Source organism: Colossoma macropomum, unplaced genomic scaffold, assembly GCF_904425465.1.
Source record: "Colossoma macropomum unplaced genomic scaffold, Colossoma_macropomum, whole genome shotgun sequence".
Classification (NCBI taxonomy): domain Eukaryota; kingdom Metazoa; phylum Chordata; class Actinopteri; order Characiformes; family Serrasalmidae; genus Colossoma; species Colossoma macropomum.
Window position 1 is genome coordinate 27785683 of NW_023494796.1, and position 23213 is coordinate 27808895.

At 38.0% G+C, this 23213-nt stretch overlaps 1 protein-coding gene across 2 annotated transcripts in view; it reads right to left on the reverse strand.

Moving 5' to 3' along the window:
- The window catches only part of LOC118816680 (RNA-binding protein with multiple splicing-like), a 46955-nt gene extending 24483 nt beyond the window's left edge, over positions 1–22472 (reverse strand). For both annotated transcript variants that reach the window (XM_036583204.1, XM_036583203.1), the window contains exons 1-4: positions 22121–22472; positions 9775–9852; positions 9254–9292; positions 3414–3476 (exon numbers count right to left, since the gene is read on the reverse strand). In XM_036583204.1, the coding sequence (XP_036439097.1) occupies positions 3414–3476; positions 9254–9292; positions 9775–9852; positions 22121–22180 (240 nt within the window). In that variant the 5' untranslated portion in view covers positions 22181–22472. The remainder of the gene's footprint in view (positions 1–3413; positions 3477–9253; positions 9293–9774; positions 9853–22120) is intronic.
- Between the last annotated feature and the right edge of the window lie 741 nt (positions 22473–23213).

The following is a 23213-nucleotide window of genomic DNA, read 5'->3' on the forward strand; positions in this document are numbered from 1 at the left end:
CAACAAACAAAGTACTGGCCAAGAATTTGTAGTTTTTGCATGTAAGCTTTACAGTAGCACATTAGCACCTTACCGCTGGTCAATAAGTGTCTCAACTTCAGAAAAGGAAATAGCTTCTAGTTAGCAACTGCGCAGCAAATTCTGATCTGACATTTGACGGTATGTGTTAAAACTACAGTCCAGAGATGCTTACACACTGACAGCATCTCCAGGCATAGAGTTGCAGCACTGAAGAGGGCAGCAGGTTTGAATCATTTGTCACTTCCTCTTGCTACATGTTTCAGAAGCCTCTGCAATACATGAATTCACTGAGCAAACCTAGCGCCAACAAAACTGTGCCTGAAAATTCTCAGCTAGCTGCGACCTACACTAAGTTTTTTTTTCCCCTCTCAAAACACAAGCTGTACACGGTTGTTTCACTGTCACAATCACAGATAAAAGCTCAATAAATTGTTCAGCAGCATCAGAATTAAGCAGATTCTGAGACAGTTGTTTCTTGGTTTAGAACCTTGAAATGTCACATCTTTCAATTACTGCTGAAGAAGACAGAAAAGCTCCAGTTACAGACAGACACAAAACACTGCACATGGGTTCTGCAAACACTGAGGAAGATTCTTGGCTTAAATCTAGTGCCACTGAGGTTACCAGCATGCTCAGAATCAATATTAGAAGTGCCTGCTTTGTCCAGACACACTTAAAATGAACGACATCACGTTTTGCGGTGTGTCTGAATTCTAAAAATAAAAAGATGAAACTGTACATAGCATAAACAAAAGGCCACTTCAAGTAGAACAAAGACATGGTTTATAAAGAAAGAAAGTTGCCTCAGGCGCTTCCTCCATAAAATCAACCCAATATGAGAGGATCTCTCTCTCTTTTTCTCTCTCACACAAACACACTCCCTCCTTCCATCCCCCCCCCACACTCCTTCCCCAGCATCCATGGAAAAAGTAAGAACAGAATGATCAAGATCAATGAAGAAGAGCAGCGTGCATTCTGTCTGTTGCGTGGAGTTCCACAGGGGTGGGTTCTAGGCCCTACTGCAAAAGTGCAGTGGTGAAAGTAGAGCAGCGCCCTGGTTCTCATGGACGAAGGGGTATTAAGTAGGATTGTCTGGGCTCTAGCATTTCGGCGCTCGAGCGATTGAAGATCTGTGGGTGCACTACTCCACAGCGATGTAATGAGATCCAATGCTGCTTTAATTTAGCCCTGCTCCCTGCTGCATTCAGACTGTTGTTTCACATTTTTGAACATATTTTATGCCTAACCATCTATCATATCACAGATTTGGATTTTTTTGGCCTTGTAAGATGATAAAATATACATGTGCAGAATCTTTGGCAGGGAATAGGCACAGGTTTTTTCTTTTCTTGAACAATGGGCACAGAGATTCTGTTACTGTTGCTACTGTTGAGTTTTATACATAAGCAAAATTCGGACTGTGGTTCGAATACACATACAAAGAAAATAAATAAAATCACACACATCACACGTCTTTTTTGAGAGAAAGTCACTTGTCATTATGAAATAAACAAAGACACTTTTTTTATACATCTATTTGTGTTTTTTAGGAATCATTTCTCATAAACATCTTTCACTATTCTGTTTAGTTTGACATTTGGCACATTAGTTATTAATTCAGGAAAGTCTGAATTTTGTTCATATGTAAAAGTGGTGACTGACTATACTTAGTTTTTATTAATATACAATATTGCTCTCCACTGAGTCAACCAACATAAATGCTATTTTAAAATAAACCCCTACAGTCAGTGATTAACAGAACGACGCGTAAAAAGAGTAACAAAATTTAGGGCAACAGAAATCAATCCCAAAGACCAGAAGCCAGTGCACATTAATGATCCTTCTTTAATTCGATGTTTGTCTCATTGACATTTCCGTCTACCATAGCGAGCTACCGGTTTTTGCTGGCATGCTCGATCTTGCTTGACTTCACCTGCTACAGAGCTCAAAGGCTTTTGGAGAGCAAGGTCAAACTCCTGCTCCCGCTAAGTGAGATTAAAACTAAATCCTGGATCGATGTGAGGAGAGAGAGAGAGAGAGAGAGAGAGAGAGAGAGAGAGAGGGAGAGAGAGAGAGAGAGGGAGGGAGGGAGAGAGAGAGAGAGAGAGAGAGAGCGCGCTTAATCTTGTTAAAAATTCAAGCATCCACAATGATCACTTGGGGATTACAAAAATAAAAATAAAATACATAAATAAAAATAATTGAATTATAATATCTGTGAAATGCAACGGCCTTGGGACAACTTCACTTTTAAACTTCTTTGAACAGGAATATTACGAGCAGAGCTACTGAACTGCACACACTTGACATCATGCCAAACATGAATGATTCCTTTAAGGAAACACTTAAGACCAGGTTCAAGGTCAAAGACAGAGTTTGACCACTTCAATAAAAAATCCAAAGATAAGGTCATGAATATATATATATATATATATATAATCTAGTGGTCTGCATTATTATTTTTTAAACTGATAGTCTTTAAAAGCCTATAATCTGTCAGATTATCTAACATTGCTTTTTATTGTTCGTAGTTCTCTGTCATGAGTATTTGTCAGGTTTTTCAGACATTTTTCTTTTTAGTAAAACACCATTTTAAGCAACTACGTAAAATTAGTTACAGGTTTCTACCTAATGCTAAAGCATTAGCCTCATAGCTCTCAAGGAAATGTTACATAAAAGGGTGTGTTAGCTTCTTTTTATTTAAAATTATACTTTTCTAAAAATTGTAATTAATAAAACAACAAACAACACCATATATTTATTAGCAAATAAACAGTAACTGAGCCCAATTGTGCAGAAGTGTGTTCTCTATAGTGAGAACTCTGAGACAACTCTTTCCTTTGTAGATGACTTATTTTCACATAGAATATGATGTTGTATGTCCGTGTTGTTTGGTTTTTTGATGCTTTGTCTTCACTTTTGTTTCTGTGTGGGTGAGAAATCTGGGGCATATTGGATAACTGCATTCATAATTGTGGTTAACAGACGTTTCTATGTATGCACAAATAACTATTCAATAAGAATATAATAAATATAATAAAAATGAACAATAACAATATTAAACAATTACAGTCGTGCCTCAGAACTGCGTGTGATGGTAAGGCCACAAGGCCTTGGATTTAACATGTATAGAATTTGAAATGTAATCAAAATTAAAATTTATATAAAAAATAATAATAATTATAATTTTATTCCACAGGCATGACGATCATATCTCACGGTCACCAAAATGATCCCATGCACTAAACTGTAGACCACTGGTTTAGAGTGTGGGCGTGTCAAAGTCAACACCGCACACATCCTCAATTCACTGTTTCCAACTGCAGTAAAGTTACATTGCCTTTTCAGTCAGACTCAGCAGTAAAAATACAGTCAGACGACGTCAAACTTACGTTCAGGGCATTCTTGGCCGCCTCAGCCTCTGATCTGCTGTCAAAGCTCACAAACCCCACCGGCTACAATAAAACAAGGAGAAACAGAGACAGAGAGAAAGAACACAGAGTTAGAAGGAAAAGTCCTTCACAGTCCGTCGACTCGTGCATATTCTGCCTTCATTGTGTGATGAAACAAAGACAGAAATGTGCAGGGAGGGAGGGGGCATTCAGAGTTCAATCACCAGCGCTGAAATTCAGGAATTCGGAAAAAGAGAGAGAGTGAGAGAGAGAGTGGGTGACGTTAGAAAGAAAAAGCAACACTGCTACTCCATTTCCACATTCTTATCATCGCCGTGTTGAAGACTCATACTCAGCGTTTTTACAGACAAGCAGATCGGATAAGAGAAAAGGGGTTACTGACTTAGCTAAGAGTGGGTGAAATGCTAAAAGTACAATAAATATCATGACACCTGAAGACACTATTCACGACACACGTTACTTGTTATGGCTGAATAATTTGGGGAAAATATATAATTGCAATTTTCCTGACCAATATTACAACTGCGATTTAAATATGAAATATTTTTTTCTATTAATTAGCTCCAGGCCTTTTTTCCCCAAGAAGATCCGCACATGCTTTTTTCTGGACTTAAAAAATGTCTGCTGAATGTAGTGTGTCACATTATTATGTTACACTTTCACGCTTACAACTTAAGACGAAGTTGAACAATGTAGGATAAAATTACAGGGCCAAGATTTCCAGTCTTTCTTTATCATGTACAAATAAACAGACTGTTTTTGTTCCAGGGCCTTTAAGGCTGATGTATGTACATGATCTCTGTCCTGACTGGGTGCCCTGAATTACACCTTACTCAAAAAGCAGTTTAAAACATTATTCATAACTTCAGAGCGAAAGGGCAGAGCTAACCTGATGTAGGCTGAATGGGGGGGGTATATATTTAAATGCGTGATATGCCTGACATCACAAAAACAATTAATTCAAAACTAGCTCTTTATGCAGCTTAAACTCTGTATATGACCTGTATGGACTGGGGAATGAACAGTGTGTTTTGAAACATTGTTTATATACAACAGTAAATTCTTTTGCTAAAGAAAAGTGATATGTATATATATATATATATATATATATATATATATATATATATATATATATATATATATATATATATATATATATAAATGACTAATCATTTAGCCCTAATGTGCATCACAGTATTTTGTAAAAATTAACTTCTTAAAAAATTTACAAATAAAATAAGAAAATGTCATAATGAGCTGCAATCCACTCAGATACATGTCACAATGCAGTTTATACAGTTACTGTATACTGGCTGTTGTTCTACTCATTCTCTCTCTCACAGACAAACACAATTTCCTTCCATGCTCACTCTTTCACTTTCTCAAAACAGTTAATGTTAAAATGTTAATAAATAGGCTGTGACCAAATTGGATCCCTACCCCCTTATTGGCATTGTGCTATATATTGTGCAAAATCTGGGAAATATTTAAATAGCAGCAAAATGTTTGAAGCACTTAATGAATTCAGACACTTTTGAACTGCAGAGACCTAAAACAGTTCCCATGCAGTGTTTCTGTTGCATGGTGAGCAGCTGGCAGTAGGCATGTTAGGGTCTTTGACTTTTACAGATTTTATTTCACCACAGAATTACGAGAGTCGAGAATCAACGGCCACTGTTAATGTTAGCTAACGTTCCTTCGCTCTCTGTAAAAAAGAGACTGGCAATTTACTTTCGTTCAGATGATGTAGTGATCTATGGTGTTCACTGCATTGTTGTCTCTATAATTCCATTTTGCAATTCAGACACTGAAAGGAAAATGGCCAACATACATATTCGTTCCCTAAAACACAAATTGGTGCATTTTGGTCATAGCCACAGTGTAATGCCCACCCTTCAGTAAAAGTAACTTTCCAAAAAATAATTCTGCTATTCTCATTTTGGATTGGTAAAATGCTACTTCCAAAAAGTTATTGAAAAAGAAATTAGGACCTAATTTTGACAACTAAAACCATAAAGTAGAAAAGTAGATTATTAATGTAATGTAAATTATTAAAGGATGGAAGTGAAAGTATTATCAATTGAAAATATGAAAAATAAGAAAGTACAAATCCATCAATTGGATTTGAGTAAACAGAACCAGCCAATACCCTCCTCTCGTTTATCTTAACAAATACTGAGCAATAGATAACACAGAAGTGTGTTAATAGCTAGGCATAACACATCATTTTTAGAGTGCATACATACATCTCCTCTCTCTCTTTCTCTTTCTTTCACCCTCACTCACTCAGAGCCTAGACAGTGAACACAGGGCAGTTATAAATAGCAGCTCTGAAACCTACTGCTATATATGGAGATGGCTTAGCCTCTCTGGAGAGGCCTGGAATCAATTGATTTACATTATTGTTGTCATCTCTCCTGCTCTGTGCCATAACAGTGCTGCCAACACGAGACAAAACACAACTGGTGCAGGCCAAGCAAACAGCCGGTCATAAACACACCCACCGTTCCCCTCTGACCGGCTCTCCACTGAAAAACTCTCACATTCCAGTGGGATCTTTTTTTCCCCACAGGAAGTGAGACCTGCTCCTACTTCCTGGTGTTCTTGGGTTGATAAGAGGCATTTCTGAAGCAAAAATAGATGCTGTCAGTCTATTAAAGATGAACTGGGAGTTAAGCACACAGCGCAAATGTATAAATAGCTCAGAAGATGATGGATTTTTTGTAGGATTCAAAATATATCAGTTTTAAACCCTTTAAAAAAAAATCAAGATTCAGATCAGTTTTATAACAGTTACTGAATATTAAGTCTTTTCTGATTAATTACTGAATTCTAAGCCTGCATTTTAAAGGACTGATTATAAGTATTAAGCTGAGGAGAAATCACAATACACTCTTCTGGGCATACTATGGATACTGTCAGACCTTAAAGAACACCAACCAACTGCATTTTTTTTTATTACAAACAAAGGGTCATCAGTCTAATTTAAGTGAATTTCTGCAATAACACGCTTCTGAAATCAACATTACATAATATATTTCATTGCTTAATAGTCTTAATATAAGTGCCGATCCTAACGACACAGTAATTCACCCAACAGTCAGAACTGAACAGAATATGAGCTACAGGATTAGGATACTTGATTTAATTTTATTTAAACAATCAATCAATTATAACGTACCTTCTCACTGAATCAACAATTACTAGTTGTCAGTTTGCAAAGTGATAATGCATATTTGTAACTCTCCCACTGCTGTATTTTATCGTTTTTCCAGTGAAGTATTTTGCATGCCTTAAACAGGACAAGAGCATCTAAATGACTGAAGGTCACTCAGAGATGACGTGCGAGGCATGCTCATTTCCCATAAGCCCCAGAGAGAGCATCACCGTGTCATGGAGACGTTCTTGTCAAAATATTTTGTGAAGAAGCTCTTGTTTGTTCCCAGCTTTGAATGTGTGTGTGTGGGTGTGTGACCACCTCCAAGTATACACACACATATATACACCAGGGTTATTAAGTTTCATTTTCATTTGTTTTTTATTTTTTTTTAGTTTTTTAATTAGTTTTTCAGATTTTAATGTTCTTTTGTTAGTTTTAAGAGTGCACTGTTTGAAATTAGCACGGGGTGCGGGAAGCATCAGCTGTGGTTGCTGTGTCGGTTACAGTAGCATCTTGTCAACGCTCTCCAAACAATTCAAAGGAAAAAGAAAAAAAAAACACACAGCATGAAGTCATGGGATTCGATACATACATGCTGCAGAAATAATTTCAGCTTCCCGCATCCCTGAAGTACACTATGCTCAGCTAGGTTTGACATAGTTAAAGATCTGCCTGCATCTCCAACAAAATTAATTTTTTTTTAATGTTTTGTTGTCCACAGCACCCATGGCCATGAGTCCCAAAGAGCACTGTCCTCTCTCTCTGGGTGGTCTCCCCCCCCCACCTCCACACCACGCAGTATGATGCTAGCCAAGGCAGGCATCTGCTAGCTGACTCAACAGAATTAGCAGTTAACATTCCCCTTCAAGCATGTTGAGCTGTCCAATGATGTGGCGTTAGCGACAGTTTAAAAAGATGCAGTGGAGCTTCAAGTATCTCAGATGCTAACATTCATCCTCTCAGGTTGGGAGCATCATGTGATAGAAGGGGGAACTAGCTAACAAGAGGCCATCACTGCAATACTGACCGTATCACCCATCTTCTCGCTCATGCCACACACATGCATACACAAACTAATTCGCTCTCTCTTTCTCATTGCTATGGCTATCACACAACACTCTCTCACTCATGCCTACAGTACTACATACTCAAACGCACACACACTCACAACCCATCCCTTGTTTCCATTGTTCCTGACGCAGCCTGTTAATTCTCACATCTGAAGTGTCTGTGGCATTGCTGTCTAAATGTGATCCTCTACAGCAGCTACACAAGTGAGAAAAAACAAGTACATCAGTGACAACAGAAAAGGAAACTTTCCATCTACAGAACGGCAGGACATGGTGCATTCTGTCAATCCATCAATTCCCAGTAGGGACTTATCAGTCAAAACAGAAACAGTCAAGCAGCTGCAGTACAAACACACAAAGCTGAGTTGAAATGCAATGGCAATGAAAACTGCTGTGTTAGTGTATTGCAAGACAGCTGCCACCAGCTGCACTAAAAAACAAAGCAGCAGTTAATTTTCTTTTGATTCAAATATACTTGTTTTTTCCACATTAAATAAACATATATTTTTCATGTTATAGAAGCTTTATAGGATGCTGATAAAAATTACATTCAACTTGATGAATTTCACTTGAAGTGAAGACTTTCTGTGTTGGGTTTTCAGCTTAAAACGTGATGCTACTCAGATGGACTGTGATGCTGTAGCAAGTTGAAATCAGGCAGTTTGGAAATAATAATGACCTTGCTACCGTGCTAATGCTAGCACAAGAAAAAAACTTGCGCTATTGTTACAGTGTGATCTTTAACACACATACAAAATAAATATTATTTAAATTAATAACACAATTTAAATTAATGTTTTTGAGTCAAAAAACACTATAATTTACACTATAAATTTGTTGAAAGGGTTTTTTGCCAACATTTTGTAGAGCTTGTCCAACTTCAACAGTTGCTATCAAAGAATTCATTTGTGGGCAGAGGACAAATCAGGTGAAATATAGTGCAAAGTAAGTAGTAAGTAAAGCGAAAGAAAAAGGTATGTTAATGTAATATATCACTGTTGTCAAAGAAAACCTCTTATCTCCAAAAATGGTAACTTTACAGGAGAAGGAAAGAACTTACTTTTAATGAAAGTCAATGGAACCAGACTTATTTCTAAGTCATTTTGGGCCATTTCTTTTGGTCCATTTGTCATTACATTTACATACAATATAAACGGCAACAGGCATTTTCAAATTATGTCAAAAACTGAAAAACGACAAAAATGGAGATATAAGGTTTTCTTCCGACAACAGCCATGTTTTGTTCATGTGGAAATAATACACATGCTTGAAGTAAATTCAATGCCACATTTTTTTAAAATGTGAAGACCCACCATTCACAAAAGAATCCAGCCTTAATCTTACACACCTGCACCTGCTAATCAAGGTCTTTTGAAGACAGTATTAGGTGTGTCAGCTTAGGACTGGTACTAAACTTTATAAAAAGGTACATCTTCAAGAGCAGACTTTTAAAATAAACAGTAAAATCCCCAGTGAAGCATTCACTCCTCAAGCGTTCATTTGTGTTCTGTTGGACTTATGGAGTTAAAGAACACTAGGGATTCTGCTGCATGTTTGGAGCATTTTTCTGTGAGGGTTTTTTGTCTCACCTGTTTTGAGGTAAGCTTTATCAATGAGCCTTCATAACCCTAAAACAAGAAAAAAAATCAAATATTACACTTTATTATTAGGACATCTATTTATTTTAAAGGTTTATTTCCATATATTTCTATATTTACAGACAACACTGAACCTACAAAACTATAAAAATGCACTACATCCCAGTCTTTTGAAATACAATGCAAATCTACATTTAGTGACATTCAGTATCAAAATAGTAACCAGGAAGTACTCATTTTGCTTCTTAAATTGGGGATTAAAGTAGTTGCACCATTCAGATATTATATTTCAAACGAGCGGCCTCCTCGGTTGCTCAGATACCCACTTACCTTCCCACTGACATTACAGAAATCAACAAACAATATATCAACAGACGTTTAGTCACTGGGTCTGGTCAAAGAACCAACTATTTCTGTAACATGAAATTGATGAATCCCAGCAATTCATAAACTTAATGTAGTGTAATTGGTGTGGAGAGTTAGCAATGTGTTGAAAAAGGCATGTAACTTACTTTAAACGGCCTGAACAAGAGATAGAGCTCACGTGGCTTTATGTCCAAGGGCAAGCCACTGACGAACAGAGTCCGGACCTGCAGATGGAAAAAAGAAATGGTTCTTTTAGAATGAGATGTCAGGGCAAAAAATAACTCGGCAGCCACTGAGCATATGAGTATCAGTGATATGCAACCCAACAACAACAAAAAAGATACGTTCCATTCAAAACCTTCAACGGGCTTATAGAGCACATCTATACAACTGTTAGTTTCCTAAATGTGTCCCAGAATGAACACATGGTTCTAGGAAAAAAAAATTATTGGTATAAAATCTTGACATTATGTGGTGGGTCTTTAAACTTTAACATTTTCACATTCACATATCCTTTACAAAAACGGTTCTCAACCCATTGAAACCAAGAGTGGTTCTGTATGGCATTGCTCCAAAGAACCCTTTCTAACCTTTAAAAGCGTGTGCATAATTTTCTATCATGAGCTTAGCTAGGAATCTATAAACACAAATGCAGTCATCTGTTGAATAAACAGTAGATGATCTTCTATACTCTGATGTTCTTCCAGGCTTTGTTTAAATAAAATAAAATAAAAAGCTTTGTAATAAAAACAACAAGAATTCATTTTTGTATTATTTTGGTATTATTCATACAGCCTTACACACTACACTCTCTCCATGTGTGTGGCCATGTGACACCTGTGTGAAATCAGTCACCTAAAATTCCACCAAAACAAACACAGGTAACTTAGCAACAGCGGGCTCTGATAGGCCAGTTTTCAGCTTGTAGCACCTCATCTCCTATCTTATCTTTTGTGAGTTTGAGCCAGAGGAATCTAACAGTCGCATGAGGGGTCTTAGCACTTGGCTGCATGGCTGTGAACTCACAGCTCTGGGGTGCTGGAGAGGTGTTGTGTCCATGAGCACAAAGACAAAAGCGACAGGAGGACTAAATCATTTATTACGGGGGGAAAAGAAAGAAAGAAAGAAAGAAAGAAAGAAAGAAAGAAAGAAACAGAATGTTTTATCGCATAATGCAATTTAAATACAGTAATAGGTGAAAGTTAATATAGAAAATAAGTTATATATACAAGAAATATACAGCAATCCTTTACCTACATTTGCTCCTCTCATGAGGTAACTCAGGGGTTAATATTCAATTCATTACAAATGAAGGGGGCTGGATTTCTATGCTTAGAGGTCACAACGGACTAAAGTAAATCATTACGTTACATTCAGTAAAGGTGGCTTAAAAAAACTGAAGAAATGTTGTACTATATATGAAAGACACACAAAAATTTGCACCGACTAGTTTATGACATACCTCAGGGGTTAATGTTTGGCTCACTGAACATTAAGGAAGTTGGATTTTTGAGCTTGAGAAACCATTAAGATGTCACAACAAACTGATTTAAACATTACAAGAGAAACATTGAGACACTTCAGTGTTAGGAACCCCATGACAGTTCCAGTAATAAACCAATACAGAAATAGTGTGCCAATGTCGATACTCCCTGTTTTCAATCTACATATCTGTCATTACTGATACCGATACATAAACATTAAAAATATGAGTTAATCAGAACAAGATTTACCTGGAGCACTGGACAGAAATATGAAATGTATTCATGTAGGGTTACAAATGCAGTAAAATTACATTTAGCACAGACATTCAGCATCACCTAAATGTTCTTCTCATCCAGAACACTCATAAAATATTGTCCAATACTGCTATTTTTTACAAGCAAATATCTCCCAATACTGATACGCTTCCAATACCAAAGTGCATCCCTAAAGCACACAATTCACTTGGATTTGATTTGTATAATGCTGTTCACAAGACAGAGACAGACAAAATAACAGAGACAGAGGCTGCCCTTACATTTTGAAATATTTTTGTGCCATCATGACATACAGCTTTTACACAGTGACAGTTAGAGCTGGGCGATATGGCCAAAAATGTTATCACGATAAAAAAAATTCATATCGTCCGATATCGATACATACCGCGATAAATGTCAAATCATTATTTCTTTCAAGTTTGAAGGCTGATTTTTGGTCCTGGGGGTTAACTGCTGTTTTAAACTATCCTTTATGGTCGGAACACGACAAACACTCACCAAACAGTGGAACATTTCACAAATCTGTCATGGGAGAGTGGGAGAAAGTGTCTGGTGAGCTGTTTCTACCAGCTGGAAAAGCATGGCTATTTTGTAATAGTCATAATTTAAGAAAGAAAACAGATTATTTTTAGCTGGTGCCGAGCGCTCGGCTAACTACCCCGCTACAAATGACATCACAGTATTCAAACACCAGCCAGCGACGACTGGATTTCTCTATACTATCGTAGTAGTTTAAGGGGTGAACCGCAAAATATCAACACCAGACAAACGGAGTCCTCTTTTCAGGTACGTTTAAACTGAAAGCGGTGCTTTTGTGTCTTGTTTGATCTACAGTATCAACAATTCTCCATGCTGTGTGAGTGACAGCGCGCTGCTTCAAGTTAGCCAGCTGCTAAAAACAGCTAGCCTGGAAAGCTAGCGCTCTCCCGCTCTCCAATGCCTCACAGCTTCCTCAGTTTACTTTCGTTTAAATCAGGGCTGTAATTTACATGAACCCACTTTTTTCTTTCACTTTCGTTGCTTGGGAATGCTCTAACACTCAAATATGACTGTCCGAGCGCTGTAGTTAACAGTGCTGTAGTTGTGAGGATTGTGATTTAACGCTGCTAAAGCTGGTTAGGATGCACGGAAAGAGGTGAGTTCGCTGTTGGACAGTACAGTTACACCACTGACCTCGTCACCCACTCTCGGTCACAGGAGAACAGATCGCCGGTCGCTCCACTCAAACAGGGAATGTATAACTCCGCGTTTCAGCCGTTGCTAAAGACTCATCTTACTCGTGGCCCCCTCCCTCTCTAATCATGTAGAAAAACTCGGAAGTGCTCCCTCTACTGGCGACAGCACAGTAATGTCGCTTTCCTTGTAGTAGAAAACCAGGGCTTTTGCTGAACGTGGAGGTGTGAGGATGGTGTATTATATTGAACATTTATCGAACATGTCGTATCGCTCTATCGAGGAAAAGTTATTTCGCGACAATTATCGTTATCGTTTTATCGCCCAGCCCTAGTGACAGTAGATAAAAATCTGTGTTTGTAGCTTCAGCGAACCCCAGTGAACTTTCTGATACACCTTTCTGAAAGCCTATAAGCTGAAAAACAGTGTTGCCTTTAACATGAATAAAATATATTACACAAACTTAATTTTGTCTTTCAGTTTGCTTACATTTTGGCAAGATCTATGTTCAAATAATATATTTTATTCATGTGGAAATTATACACACATTTGAATCAAGTAAATTCAATGCATCTCTTTTCAGTGGCAGTATTGTAGTCCACATGGGGTGGGCATTATTGCTACGATACACAATATGCAACATGATATTTCATTTTTCTGAGATTTGATTAGTCAGAACAGACAAAATAGTCTTTTGTAGTGGCACATAATAATCAACTGTTATGTCTATTGCTAAGTAACCAATAATGTGCGCACAGCTGAACCGCAAACACTTCATAAAAATAATGTTAAGATGTAAGTTAGTTAGCTGGACAGTTACCACTGTAAAAGAAATGTCAAAACAAAACTAAAATGTAATGAACTCCTATTTCACAGGGCATCACTGCCTTCCAGTTTCAGTGTCCATTTACTAAGGCTTTAGCTAGCGCGTTAGCCGCGTTTATGTTACTACTGCCTCTGCCTCCTCATTATTCACCACCAATGTAATTCATGCATTTGTTCATGCTGTTCATGCGACATAGTTACAGTAAATTTGTTATTGTAAGGTTAGTGTCCTAAAAACACTAACATTATCTTTCAGTAGAGCAGCTAACAGTAGAAATAGAAGCTTAAAACAGAAGTTAAGGACACCACTGGGATTATACTAAAGTTCTAACAGTATTTAGGAAGTTTTGTCTGGTTAGGATGTTTCTGTAATACTCTTTTCTTACGTGGAGTTATGATAAGATTATAAACTTACGATAAACTTAGTTATGCTTTAATAGCTACTGTCCTAAATTAGACCCTAAACGAAGTTGCCAAGGTAAGTAAACAGATAAGATAAGATTTAGAGTTAGGACGTTTCTGTAATACGGACCCTGACTCTTAATCTTTTCAAAGTTAGCGATTACGTCTTTTGTTACTGAGTTCCTGACTGACAGTGTTTGTAATTAATGGGTGCCGGACAAAGAACTAACCTAATGCTGGCTGCAGTTGGATGAACACACACACACACACACAATGAGACACACTCACCTGACTAACACACTCCTAAAGCTCAGCTGAGTGGTGAGGCTGAGTCTCATGTCTCATTTTGTTCTCTCTCTCTCTTTATGACTCATGACCATAAAAGGGGCTTTTTGTTGCTGAGGTCATGCATGCTCTCTCTCCCAGCGTGAACCATGAGTAAAGACAAAAAGGGATAATGAGAGAAGGAAGGGATTAAAATATCTGTACATTGAACCTCGGAAGAATGAAATGAAGTCATAAACCAAACTCTACACCAATTAAGCACTGAACAGAAACACTCGGCTGGCTGAATAATTGACCAAGAACTTCAAAAAACACCCAAAACAGTAGGTCATTACTGAACAAAGAGTATACTACATTTTTTTTGTAAACCACAGGATTAAAGACTTAAAAATTATTTGAAAACAGAAACAAAACCTTATGCCACTGACATTTTTTTTAAAAATCAACAAATTTAGTCCAAACTTTTGTTCCCTCAATAATGAGCAGAAATTAAACAGGGTATTGGGAGAATATTAAGGAAGTGCATAAGTACTTTGCACTTGCTATGCACAATATAAGAAACAGTTATTTTTAACAGTTAAGTTATTTTGTCCCATTACCCATTTCAATGCATTATGTCACAGTGTAACAGTGATATCATTAAAGTACATATACTATGTAAACAGCTTGTAACAAATCTATGTAGTAACTTCATTTTATTTGTATCCATTTGTTAAGTTTGATTTAGTTCATTTGTTCATAAAAGTTGTGAAGCATTAAGTCTTTACACTTATTAAAGAGCTTTTAGAAGCTAGCATGTTCATCGTGCATGTATGTTTTGTAGTTTTTTTTTTGTTTTTGTTTTTTGCTAACACCACTTGGAAAATTGCCTGTACTTACATATTACACAATAGAACTGTGACTGGTCGGTTTTCAGACAGACTTGAGCCGACTGACAGTGGTATCGTGAATTGCTGATACATTCCATCTACAGCAACTGCCAATCAAATTAGATAATTTATCAGAAAAGGCTAATAACATTTCTCTCATAATCTCCGTTTTCACTTTTTTTAAACTGTATTCATGCTTGTTAATGTCGTGCTGCAGTCTTACAGGCACAGAATGCCTTCTCTTGCTTCTCCTCTTGATTTTGACATTGTGATCACAACACATTATACATAAAATCAAAAGACAGCCTATTATTGTTAAAAATACTTTAATAATAATAATAATGATAATAATGAGGTTACAGTAACAGTAAAAAAAAAGCTTCAATAACAGTAGCCTAGAATCTGACTTCATGCAGGCGTTCGCTGCTCTTTTTTCTGAACTGTGCTCATATAAGATGCGGTCAAAGTGTGACAGCTCTTTTTAGGGAAAGCGGCTCCTGCTTGCCACTTCCCCACGATACTATCATTCATTGACGAAAGCTACAGGGCGTGATAGGACAATAGTATATTGCACACAATCTCACAAGTCTGGTTGCATGTCAGTAAAACGGGCTCTTCCTGTCAAACTAGGCGGCCACAATAAGCAGTCAGAATTAGTGTCAAAACCCTCCAGACCTTCTGATCATAGCAAGAAGTCTGACTTAGAAAACTAGGGTTTAGCATGTAATTTGCATGCTGGATGGTGCTTGCCAGCATGGTACCATAAACCTGGTGTCTGATGTGTGAGTGAAACAAATTTGCTGATTTAAAGTGTACCAGACATTCTTCTTTTTCTTTTTTTGGTTCCCAGCAAAGTATAGGGCATGTTTGGGAAGACTCTGTGTTGCTGCATGAAACACATTCATATTTAGAGCATGTTTTACAGATTAGTAGCTGGGCCACTTATTAACTTAATAAAAAGATTTAAATGACCTTCTGTGTTTTTGCACTGAATGACCTTTACAGTCCTGCCAAAACTGTGAAAAGTTTACCTCACTGAAAATGATGTTCTAAATCAACTGAATGCTATCACAGACTTAAATGTTTGCTTCTCATATGATATCACCAGCCAGTACTGAGGGATGAGGGGGAGGGGCAGATAGAGAGAGAAAGAGAGAGACAGAAAAAGGGAAAGAGCAGAGAGCGAGACAGAGAAAGACAGAAAAAGCAAGTGAGAGAGAGGAGAAACAAAGTTCAGCTGTATCAAGACACTACGAGTTCATGACCCTGAAAGAATAAATTCAGATGTTGTTATTAGGATGAAATATCAACCAGAAAAATGAATTACAGAACAAAAGAACAGAGTCGATGTGTTAATTTTCTGCCGCTGTTTAAACCGTATCACGAGACGAGACAGACATACTGAAGACCTTTCAAAAAACTCTTTTAAAAATGCAGCACTTTCTTTTTCTGTCACTGAGGCACTTCTGAAGATTCAGAGCAATAAAAGCAGTTTGTTTTAGACTCTCTCTCTCTCTCTCTTTCTCTCTCTCTCTGTAGCGACACTTTCTCCGACAGCCGTTTTTGACGCTAAGCCTTGTTGTCTTTTCAAATACCTCTTGTCGTCGGCTGACAAATGGCCAAGATAAGATGACAATTCCCCCAGCGGTTTTAAAAATAAACCTGGGACATCTGAGGGGTGCAGAGGCGAAGAGTAGTTTAGTGGAGACATATTATAAATGCAGAGCAGCATCTGCCCGCTTGCTGACATGCATAGGGACACAGAGGGATACATACAACCGCACTCTTAGAACATGGCTAAGCTTTTAGAACTTACACAACCATCTGCTCCATCATCCCACCCATCCTAAGGGTGGGCGATATGTCAAAAATGTAATACTGTTATCTTTAAAAAGTTCACAACACTAACGGGGTAGCAATTTTAACACAGTATCGGATAAAAAATGGAACTGAATATTAACCTCGGAATCAAAAATCAAACCTGATGTGCTTTTCTCAGTGCACATCAGCATTTTACTGTATACATAATCTGCTTGTTTTAACATTTTACTCCTTACAGACTGTCATATAGTTCCTGCATCACAAGCTGCTGTCAATAATAATGATAATACCATGACAGAGCAATACAGTAATAGCAAAGATTTGCTTTTAATTTTGGCACCTGGATCGCAGCACATATTTTTTGGCAAGCGTCAGCGACTTGATTGGTTAAATTCAAATTCGTAAACCAATCATAAAGAAGCAGATATCAAGTTTATTAATATTGCTTTGTTTTGTTTACACATAGACATTTAAGCATCTCTATTTTACATTTTCTCTTTATATTTTTACATTTTCATGGTGGTAAACGCGAGAGTAACAGAGTGATTGCACTCAGCAAAATGTCTGACTAAAAACCGAACACCCCTGTGCGTGTTTGGTCCACTTTAGCAGCTGCTGTGTGAAACCAACCAAACCAAATGAAAAAGATACACTATCACAAAAACTCTCATAAATGGGTTTTTAGAGACATCTTATTAGCTTGACCTGAAAGGTAATTTTAGTTATTCAGTCAGAGGCCTAGCTGCAGTTTGTTTTCTGTTTTTTGGACTGTAACTACTTCTGGAGATCATATCTTTGCATTGGTGAAAATGCCACTGCTCGCTGTGTATCGTCACCGGCACATATCAACAGAACAAATTAGGCCATGCAAGCTGGAATTGATGCGAATCTGAGTGGAATGTTTCTGCGGCGCTTTTGTTTTTACAGAGGAGCTTATTGTTTACATGTTTCTAGTGGCACACTGCTCACAGCAAAAAAAAAAACCCAAAAAAACACTTGCATTCAAAAATTGCGTTTCTGCGCATGTGACCACTGCTTACCACAACTCTGGTGAATCTCCAGATGAACACAGGAGTAGATTATACACCGAAAGGTTACCCCTACCGCTTCTGTTGCAGTGCTGCAGTGATCACTGCAGTCCTTAAAACATATCATATGGCTTTATTCCAATTTTCCACCTTGTGCCAAACAAACCACAACAATGTGTTTGGGGTGTTCATTAGCCTGTCTTACGGGTGGCTTGCTGCCTTGAGTGCCAGAGTAGTTATACTGTATATAGTGGTACAAAACATACATTTCCCACAACACAGTCAACACTGTTTAAGAAAATGAGTTACAGAGATACACACTTTGGCTACAATTATGCGTCTGCACCCCCAACCATCCCTCCTCCCCCACTGTCTAGCTGCACAGAGGGGGTCAAAACCATGGAGTACAGGAAGACATACATATACACACACCCACACACACACATACACACACTCAATCTCACAGTGGGAAACACATAAACAATCTCTGCCGGATCAACTTCGTCCTGCCCTGTCCGATGGCCGTCAAAGATCTTTTCTCCAGCGAGAAAAAAAATCTCATAAAGGTCAGCGTAGTCACATGACCCTCCATCGTCAGCAGAGATGCCAGAATAACAATTCAATTTCAGGACTAGACTAACTAGGAGAGAGGACCTTATTTGCTGAGTGACATTTTGGGGAAGATTCCCACAGACGCAGCTGCGAATTGTTTCGTTTTCTTTCTCTTTTCTTTTCTTTTGTTTTTTTTGTGTTACGCACCTATTTAAAACAGAGACTTGCCTAGACTACAGGACGTAACCGAGCGTATGAAAATACAACTCAAACAGCATCCAACAAACCACAAACCACCAGGCTTCGCTCTAAACAAAGACCCACACTCCGGTTGAGAATACTGTTTGACGGTATTGATTACATGAGAGAAGCTGATCACAGCCGTATCTCCTCTTTTGGATGCGAACAACTCAGATGTTTTGATTCTGGTCGTCCTGTGTTCCTGGAAACAAAGTAATCATTGACTGGAATTGCCTGGAAATTGAGGCGAAGAACATAATTACTTTGATACCAAACACATTGCTACTTAGCATAACTCAGGGATCAAAGTGATCAAAAGAAATGAAAACGAATGTCAACAATAAGACCGGACAGAACCACAGAGCACCGCATTATTTCAATTTAGACTGTTTCATCCTCTAAAAAGTCACGAAGCTGAAGTCAGCTTCTCGTTCGAATTTCTCATTCACCTGCTTGAACGGGAGAACTGTAACAAGAAGCTGGCAAATGAGAAGCTGACTTCAGCTTTGTAAAAAAAAAACAATGTCGGGAGACATTTTACAAGAAACTATTCCAGTTTGGCAGAAAAGTTTCCTGCTGGAGATGTGAGAAAAGCGGCTATAGCTGAGCTAAAGCTTAAAGCAGAGCAAAGTAAGTCTGCGTTTTCTTTTATATTAAATTTATTTGCCTATGCTAGCACATTAGCACATACTGAGACATATTTACAGGCAAAATGGTAAAATGGACATAAAACATTGCCTCCCAAGGTGGTTTGATTTTTGCTGAAACGACAAAAAGGCACCTCTTAACATTTGGGTTGCCAACCCCTGTTTAGGTGGTGCTGAGCTACTGCTCTAAAATATCTGTATTTCATTGATTTCACTGCATTTGTAACCCTACACAAATAAATATATTTCTCTGTAATACTAGTTCAAGTAAAACGTAATACCAATTACTACATTTTATAAATGTATCAGCACTGTCCTTAACAGATATGTTCATAAAACAATATTGTACATTGGCATTGGCACACAATGTGGCATGTCTGTGGAATTGAAAGAACTAGCACGCATTTAAAGCAACTTTGCTCTTGTCCTAAAAAAGGTAAGGCACATGCTAGGCTCACATAATACGTTTACCTGATGATCAAAGCTAAAGGCTTAATCTATTATGTGAGGAACAGGCACTTCTAGTGTGAAGAAAACCATTCACTTTATAGATAAACTATTCATTCACCACCTGCTCATTTGGATTACAACACCACAGGCTGAACTGGTACATCAGAACAAAGAACACCATCATGCTTGAAATATTTATTTTTACAAATAAAACACTTAAGTCTGATTAATGTTGTACAATATTACAAGGGACCTGTTGCAAAACCCACCGATTTGCATCCATTATTAAATGGTTGAGATGTAAATAGTCATTCAGAGTAGTTTGGTGTGAAAGGCTCCATTTCAGAGGAACTTACCAAGTCAAAATTGTTTACAGTGGTGATAGGAACCGAGCTTCCAGCTCTAAAAGCTCCCTCATAGACAGTTACTACATTTAGAAGATTCTGGGCTACACTGTAATTTTTTGAATCTGTTAAAAACGGTGCAGAGATACATGCAGGATGTTATAAGGCAAAATCGTCCCCAAGGAAAACTTATTTTTTCAGATTAATGACTGTTTTAGCATTATTAACATTAACATACGAAAACTCAGAACACACATGTAGGTTCACTGGTGGTTTTGGACAGTACATAAAATGGCTATACTGTGTAGACATCATGACCCCTGGTTCCTATCACCACCTCTGTAAAGAAAACTGAGTCAGTTAGGTTCTCTACAACAAACCATTTCACATCAAACTACTCTGAATGACTTTATTTACACCTCAACAATTGAATTATGCAGCATTTTGGAAATTTCCCTTTAAATGGCCAATATTATTAGTTACACGTATTTGTCCTTAAAATATTGACTGGGCCCAAGAATGGTGAGAGCTGACATATCAAAAATCAAGCTAATGAGTGCTTGAAGGGCAGGAACGAGGCACTACATGACCACATCCACACATGAAATCATCGACCAGGCAGTCTGGCGAGTCCACATAAACCGATCCTAATCCCAAAGTAAATAAAGCGCAAATGAATGCCATCCAACTCCACGGACACTTGCAGTATCTTTTGGCTCTTGAGGGAAGATCAGGATATTGTACAAAACACAGAGCCCCAGCCAAAGTAAATGACTGGGAGCTGATAGTTCGGCTCTTAATTGGGAAATCTGATGCAGTGTTTGATTGCAAAACTCTTATACAAAGATTTTAAATATGAACACTGGGCAAACGGCCAAGAAACCTCCTTGCAGCTTATCTGAGGTAAGAGCAACTTCGACATGGATACCCAAATAAACATTCAGCTTGGATACCAGATTTTTAAAAAAAACTGGATTTATAATGACGTAACATTCCAGCAATCTGAACTTGGCAATGCTACGACTTTTCCAAATGTACAGCACGTAGTTACGTTTATTTTTTTATACTCCATGTTTCTGGCCTATTGTTAAATAGACTTACATACAACTCACCGTTTATAGCCATTTGGTGACAGGTATACACTAACAAACCACTTTAGCTGCAGGCCGAGATAAAACTTTATCTAAAATAATGTTAGTTTTGCTTAATTTACTGATGTTGACATCTCAGTTGGCACTTTCTACCCCAACTGAGATGATAAAAGAAGCCGCTTCTTGTGGCCCTTAGCATGGAGATTTACAATAATGCTGCCTTTCAGATGTAGAAAAACATTTAGCTTATATAATATTATTTCTGATCCTTTTACTGAAGTGGACGTTTCATTTCAGAAGATCAGAAAAGAAGGCAAAGTCACTCTTTTTCGTCTTTTGGTGAGATTTACAGCAATAATCTATTTCAGATGCACAGGACACTGTGAGCTTCCAACTTAAATAATATTATTTGTTCACTATACATATCTGTGTGTAGTAGAAACTGAGACTGAGGCAAACCTTTACCTTAAATAATGTTATTTCTGGTTCATTTGCTGATGTTGACGTCTCAGTTCACACTTTCTAGCCCAATGGAGAAGATAAAGCAGAGAGAAAGCCCTGTCTCTGACCGAGTAGCTGCACAAGCAACTTTATTAAAGACAACTGAGGTAAAGCTTTACTTTAAATACTATTTTTGACTCTGTTTTGCTAATGATGGCGTCTCATGATCGGATGTTTACACGATACTTTACTAAAGATGACACCGAGGCAATAATTAAGCTCAAATGTACTAAAGCTGGCATCTCGGTTGGGTCTTTCTCACCCAATGGAGGTCAGAAAGCAAAGGCTAAGCCACCGTTCACCGTCATTTGGTTACAGGTTTCCACCATAACCCAGTTTAAATGCTAAAGAAACTTTATGAAAGAGGACTGGGGTGAACTTCAGCCTAAATACTGACATTTCTTACTCGTTTGCTGAAACTAGCATCTCACCTGGGGCTTTCTGAACCAAAGTACACGAGGAAAGAGAGAGAAAGGCGAAAGTTGAAGTAAAATTGGCACTCACCTCCTCCTCGTGGTTGCTGTATTCACTGCTTTCGTTTTCTTTTTCAATTTTGTTGTTCATCTTGTTCAACCCTTCCCGCTGTCAGAGACCGAAGTGACCGTTTCAACCGTTACAACGAGTCATCAAATTTACCTTAAACCGTCGTCGATTAAGTCGATATTTTTCCACTCATTTGAAAATATTATGCACTCCGTTCGGATATTTCTCAGATGTTGAGCGGTTTCTGAGGAGAAATTACCTGCTTTTTTCAGGTTTTGAGATAATTTTTGGTGTTTTTGTCTTTGTTGCGCCGCAGTTTCGTGCCTCAAGAACGCTCGCGAGTGATGAATTCGCTCTATCGTAACGGTTTTTTTCTCCCATTTTACCCACCCGTATTCCGCCTCGGTCCCGCCCCCAATGCGCCGCGATTGGCTGGTGGCCTTGCTTCTCCTGCGCTGGGACTGGTTAGTGGTTCGTACCTAGGAGCCAATCCTAGCGTAGAAAGTGGGAGGAAACTAACCAATCGCAGCGCGGAGGAGGCGGGACTTTTCCGGAATAGGGGTGGAAAGAAAAACAACGATTCTTTCCGCAGCAGCTCTTGGGAGGAAAGTTTCATTCAAGTGAAAGAAAAGAACTACAAAAAAAAACCTCCCGGTCACAAAGGTTTATGTCTTTAGTTACTGTTCAACTCGTAGCTGTAGCTCTGTATAAATTTTGTTGCCACAGGATTAAGCATTAACCAACTTTCCTGCTCTTGTTGTGTCTTTCTTAGGGACTTGTTATCAAACCTACGTAAGGTGGATACCAGAATGTAAAAGGTGTTTGGCCTGTTTATTGGCACAAGATGCTTGAAAAGCTCGGGACTTTCTAACATTAAAGGGGAATTCCACCGTTTTTTTTTAATTCAGCATAATTCAGAGGTTATGATATCACCAAAGTCATTCAGAGTGGTTTGAAACAAAATGGCTAATTGTTGAGAAACTTACCGACTTGGATGTCTTTACAGTGGTGGTGATAGGAACCAGGGGTCAGAATGTCTGTGACACAAATCCATTTACACATCTTTCAACAAAAGTTCAACAAAAGCTTTCTGTGGGAACTGCATGTACCCCTC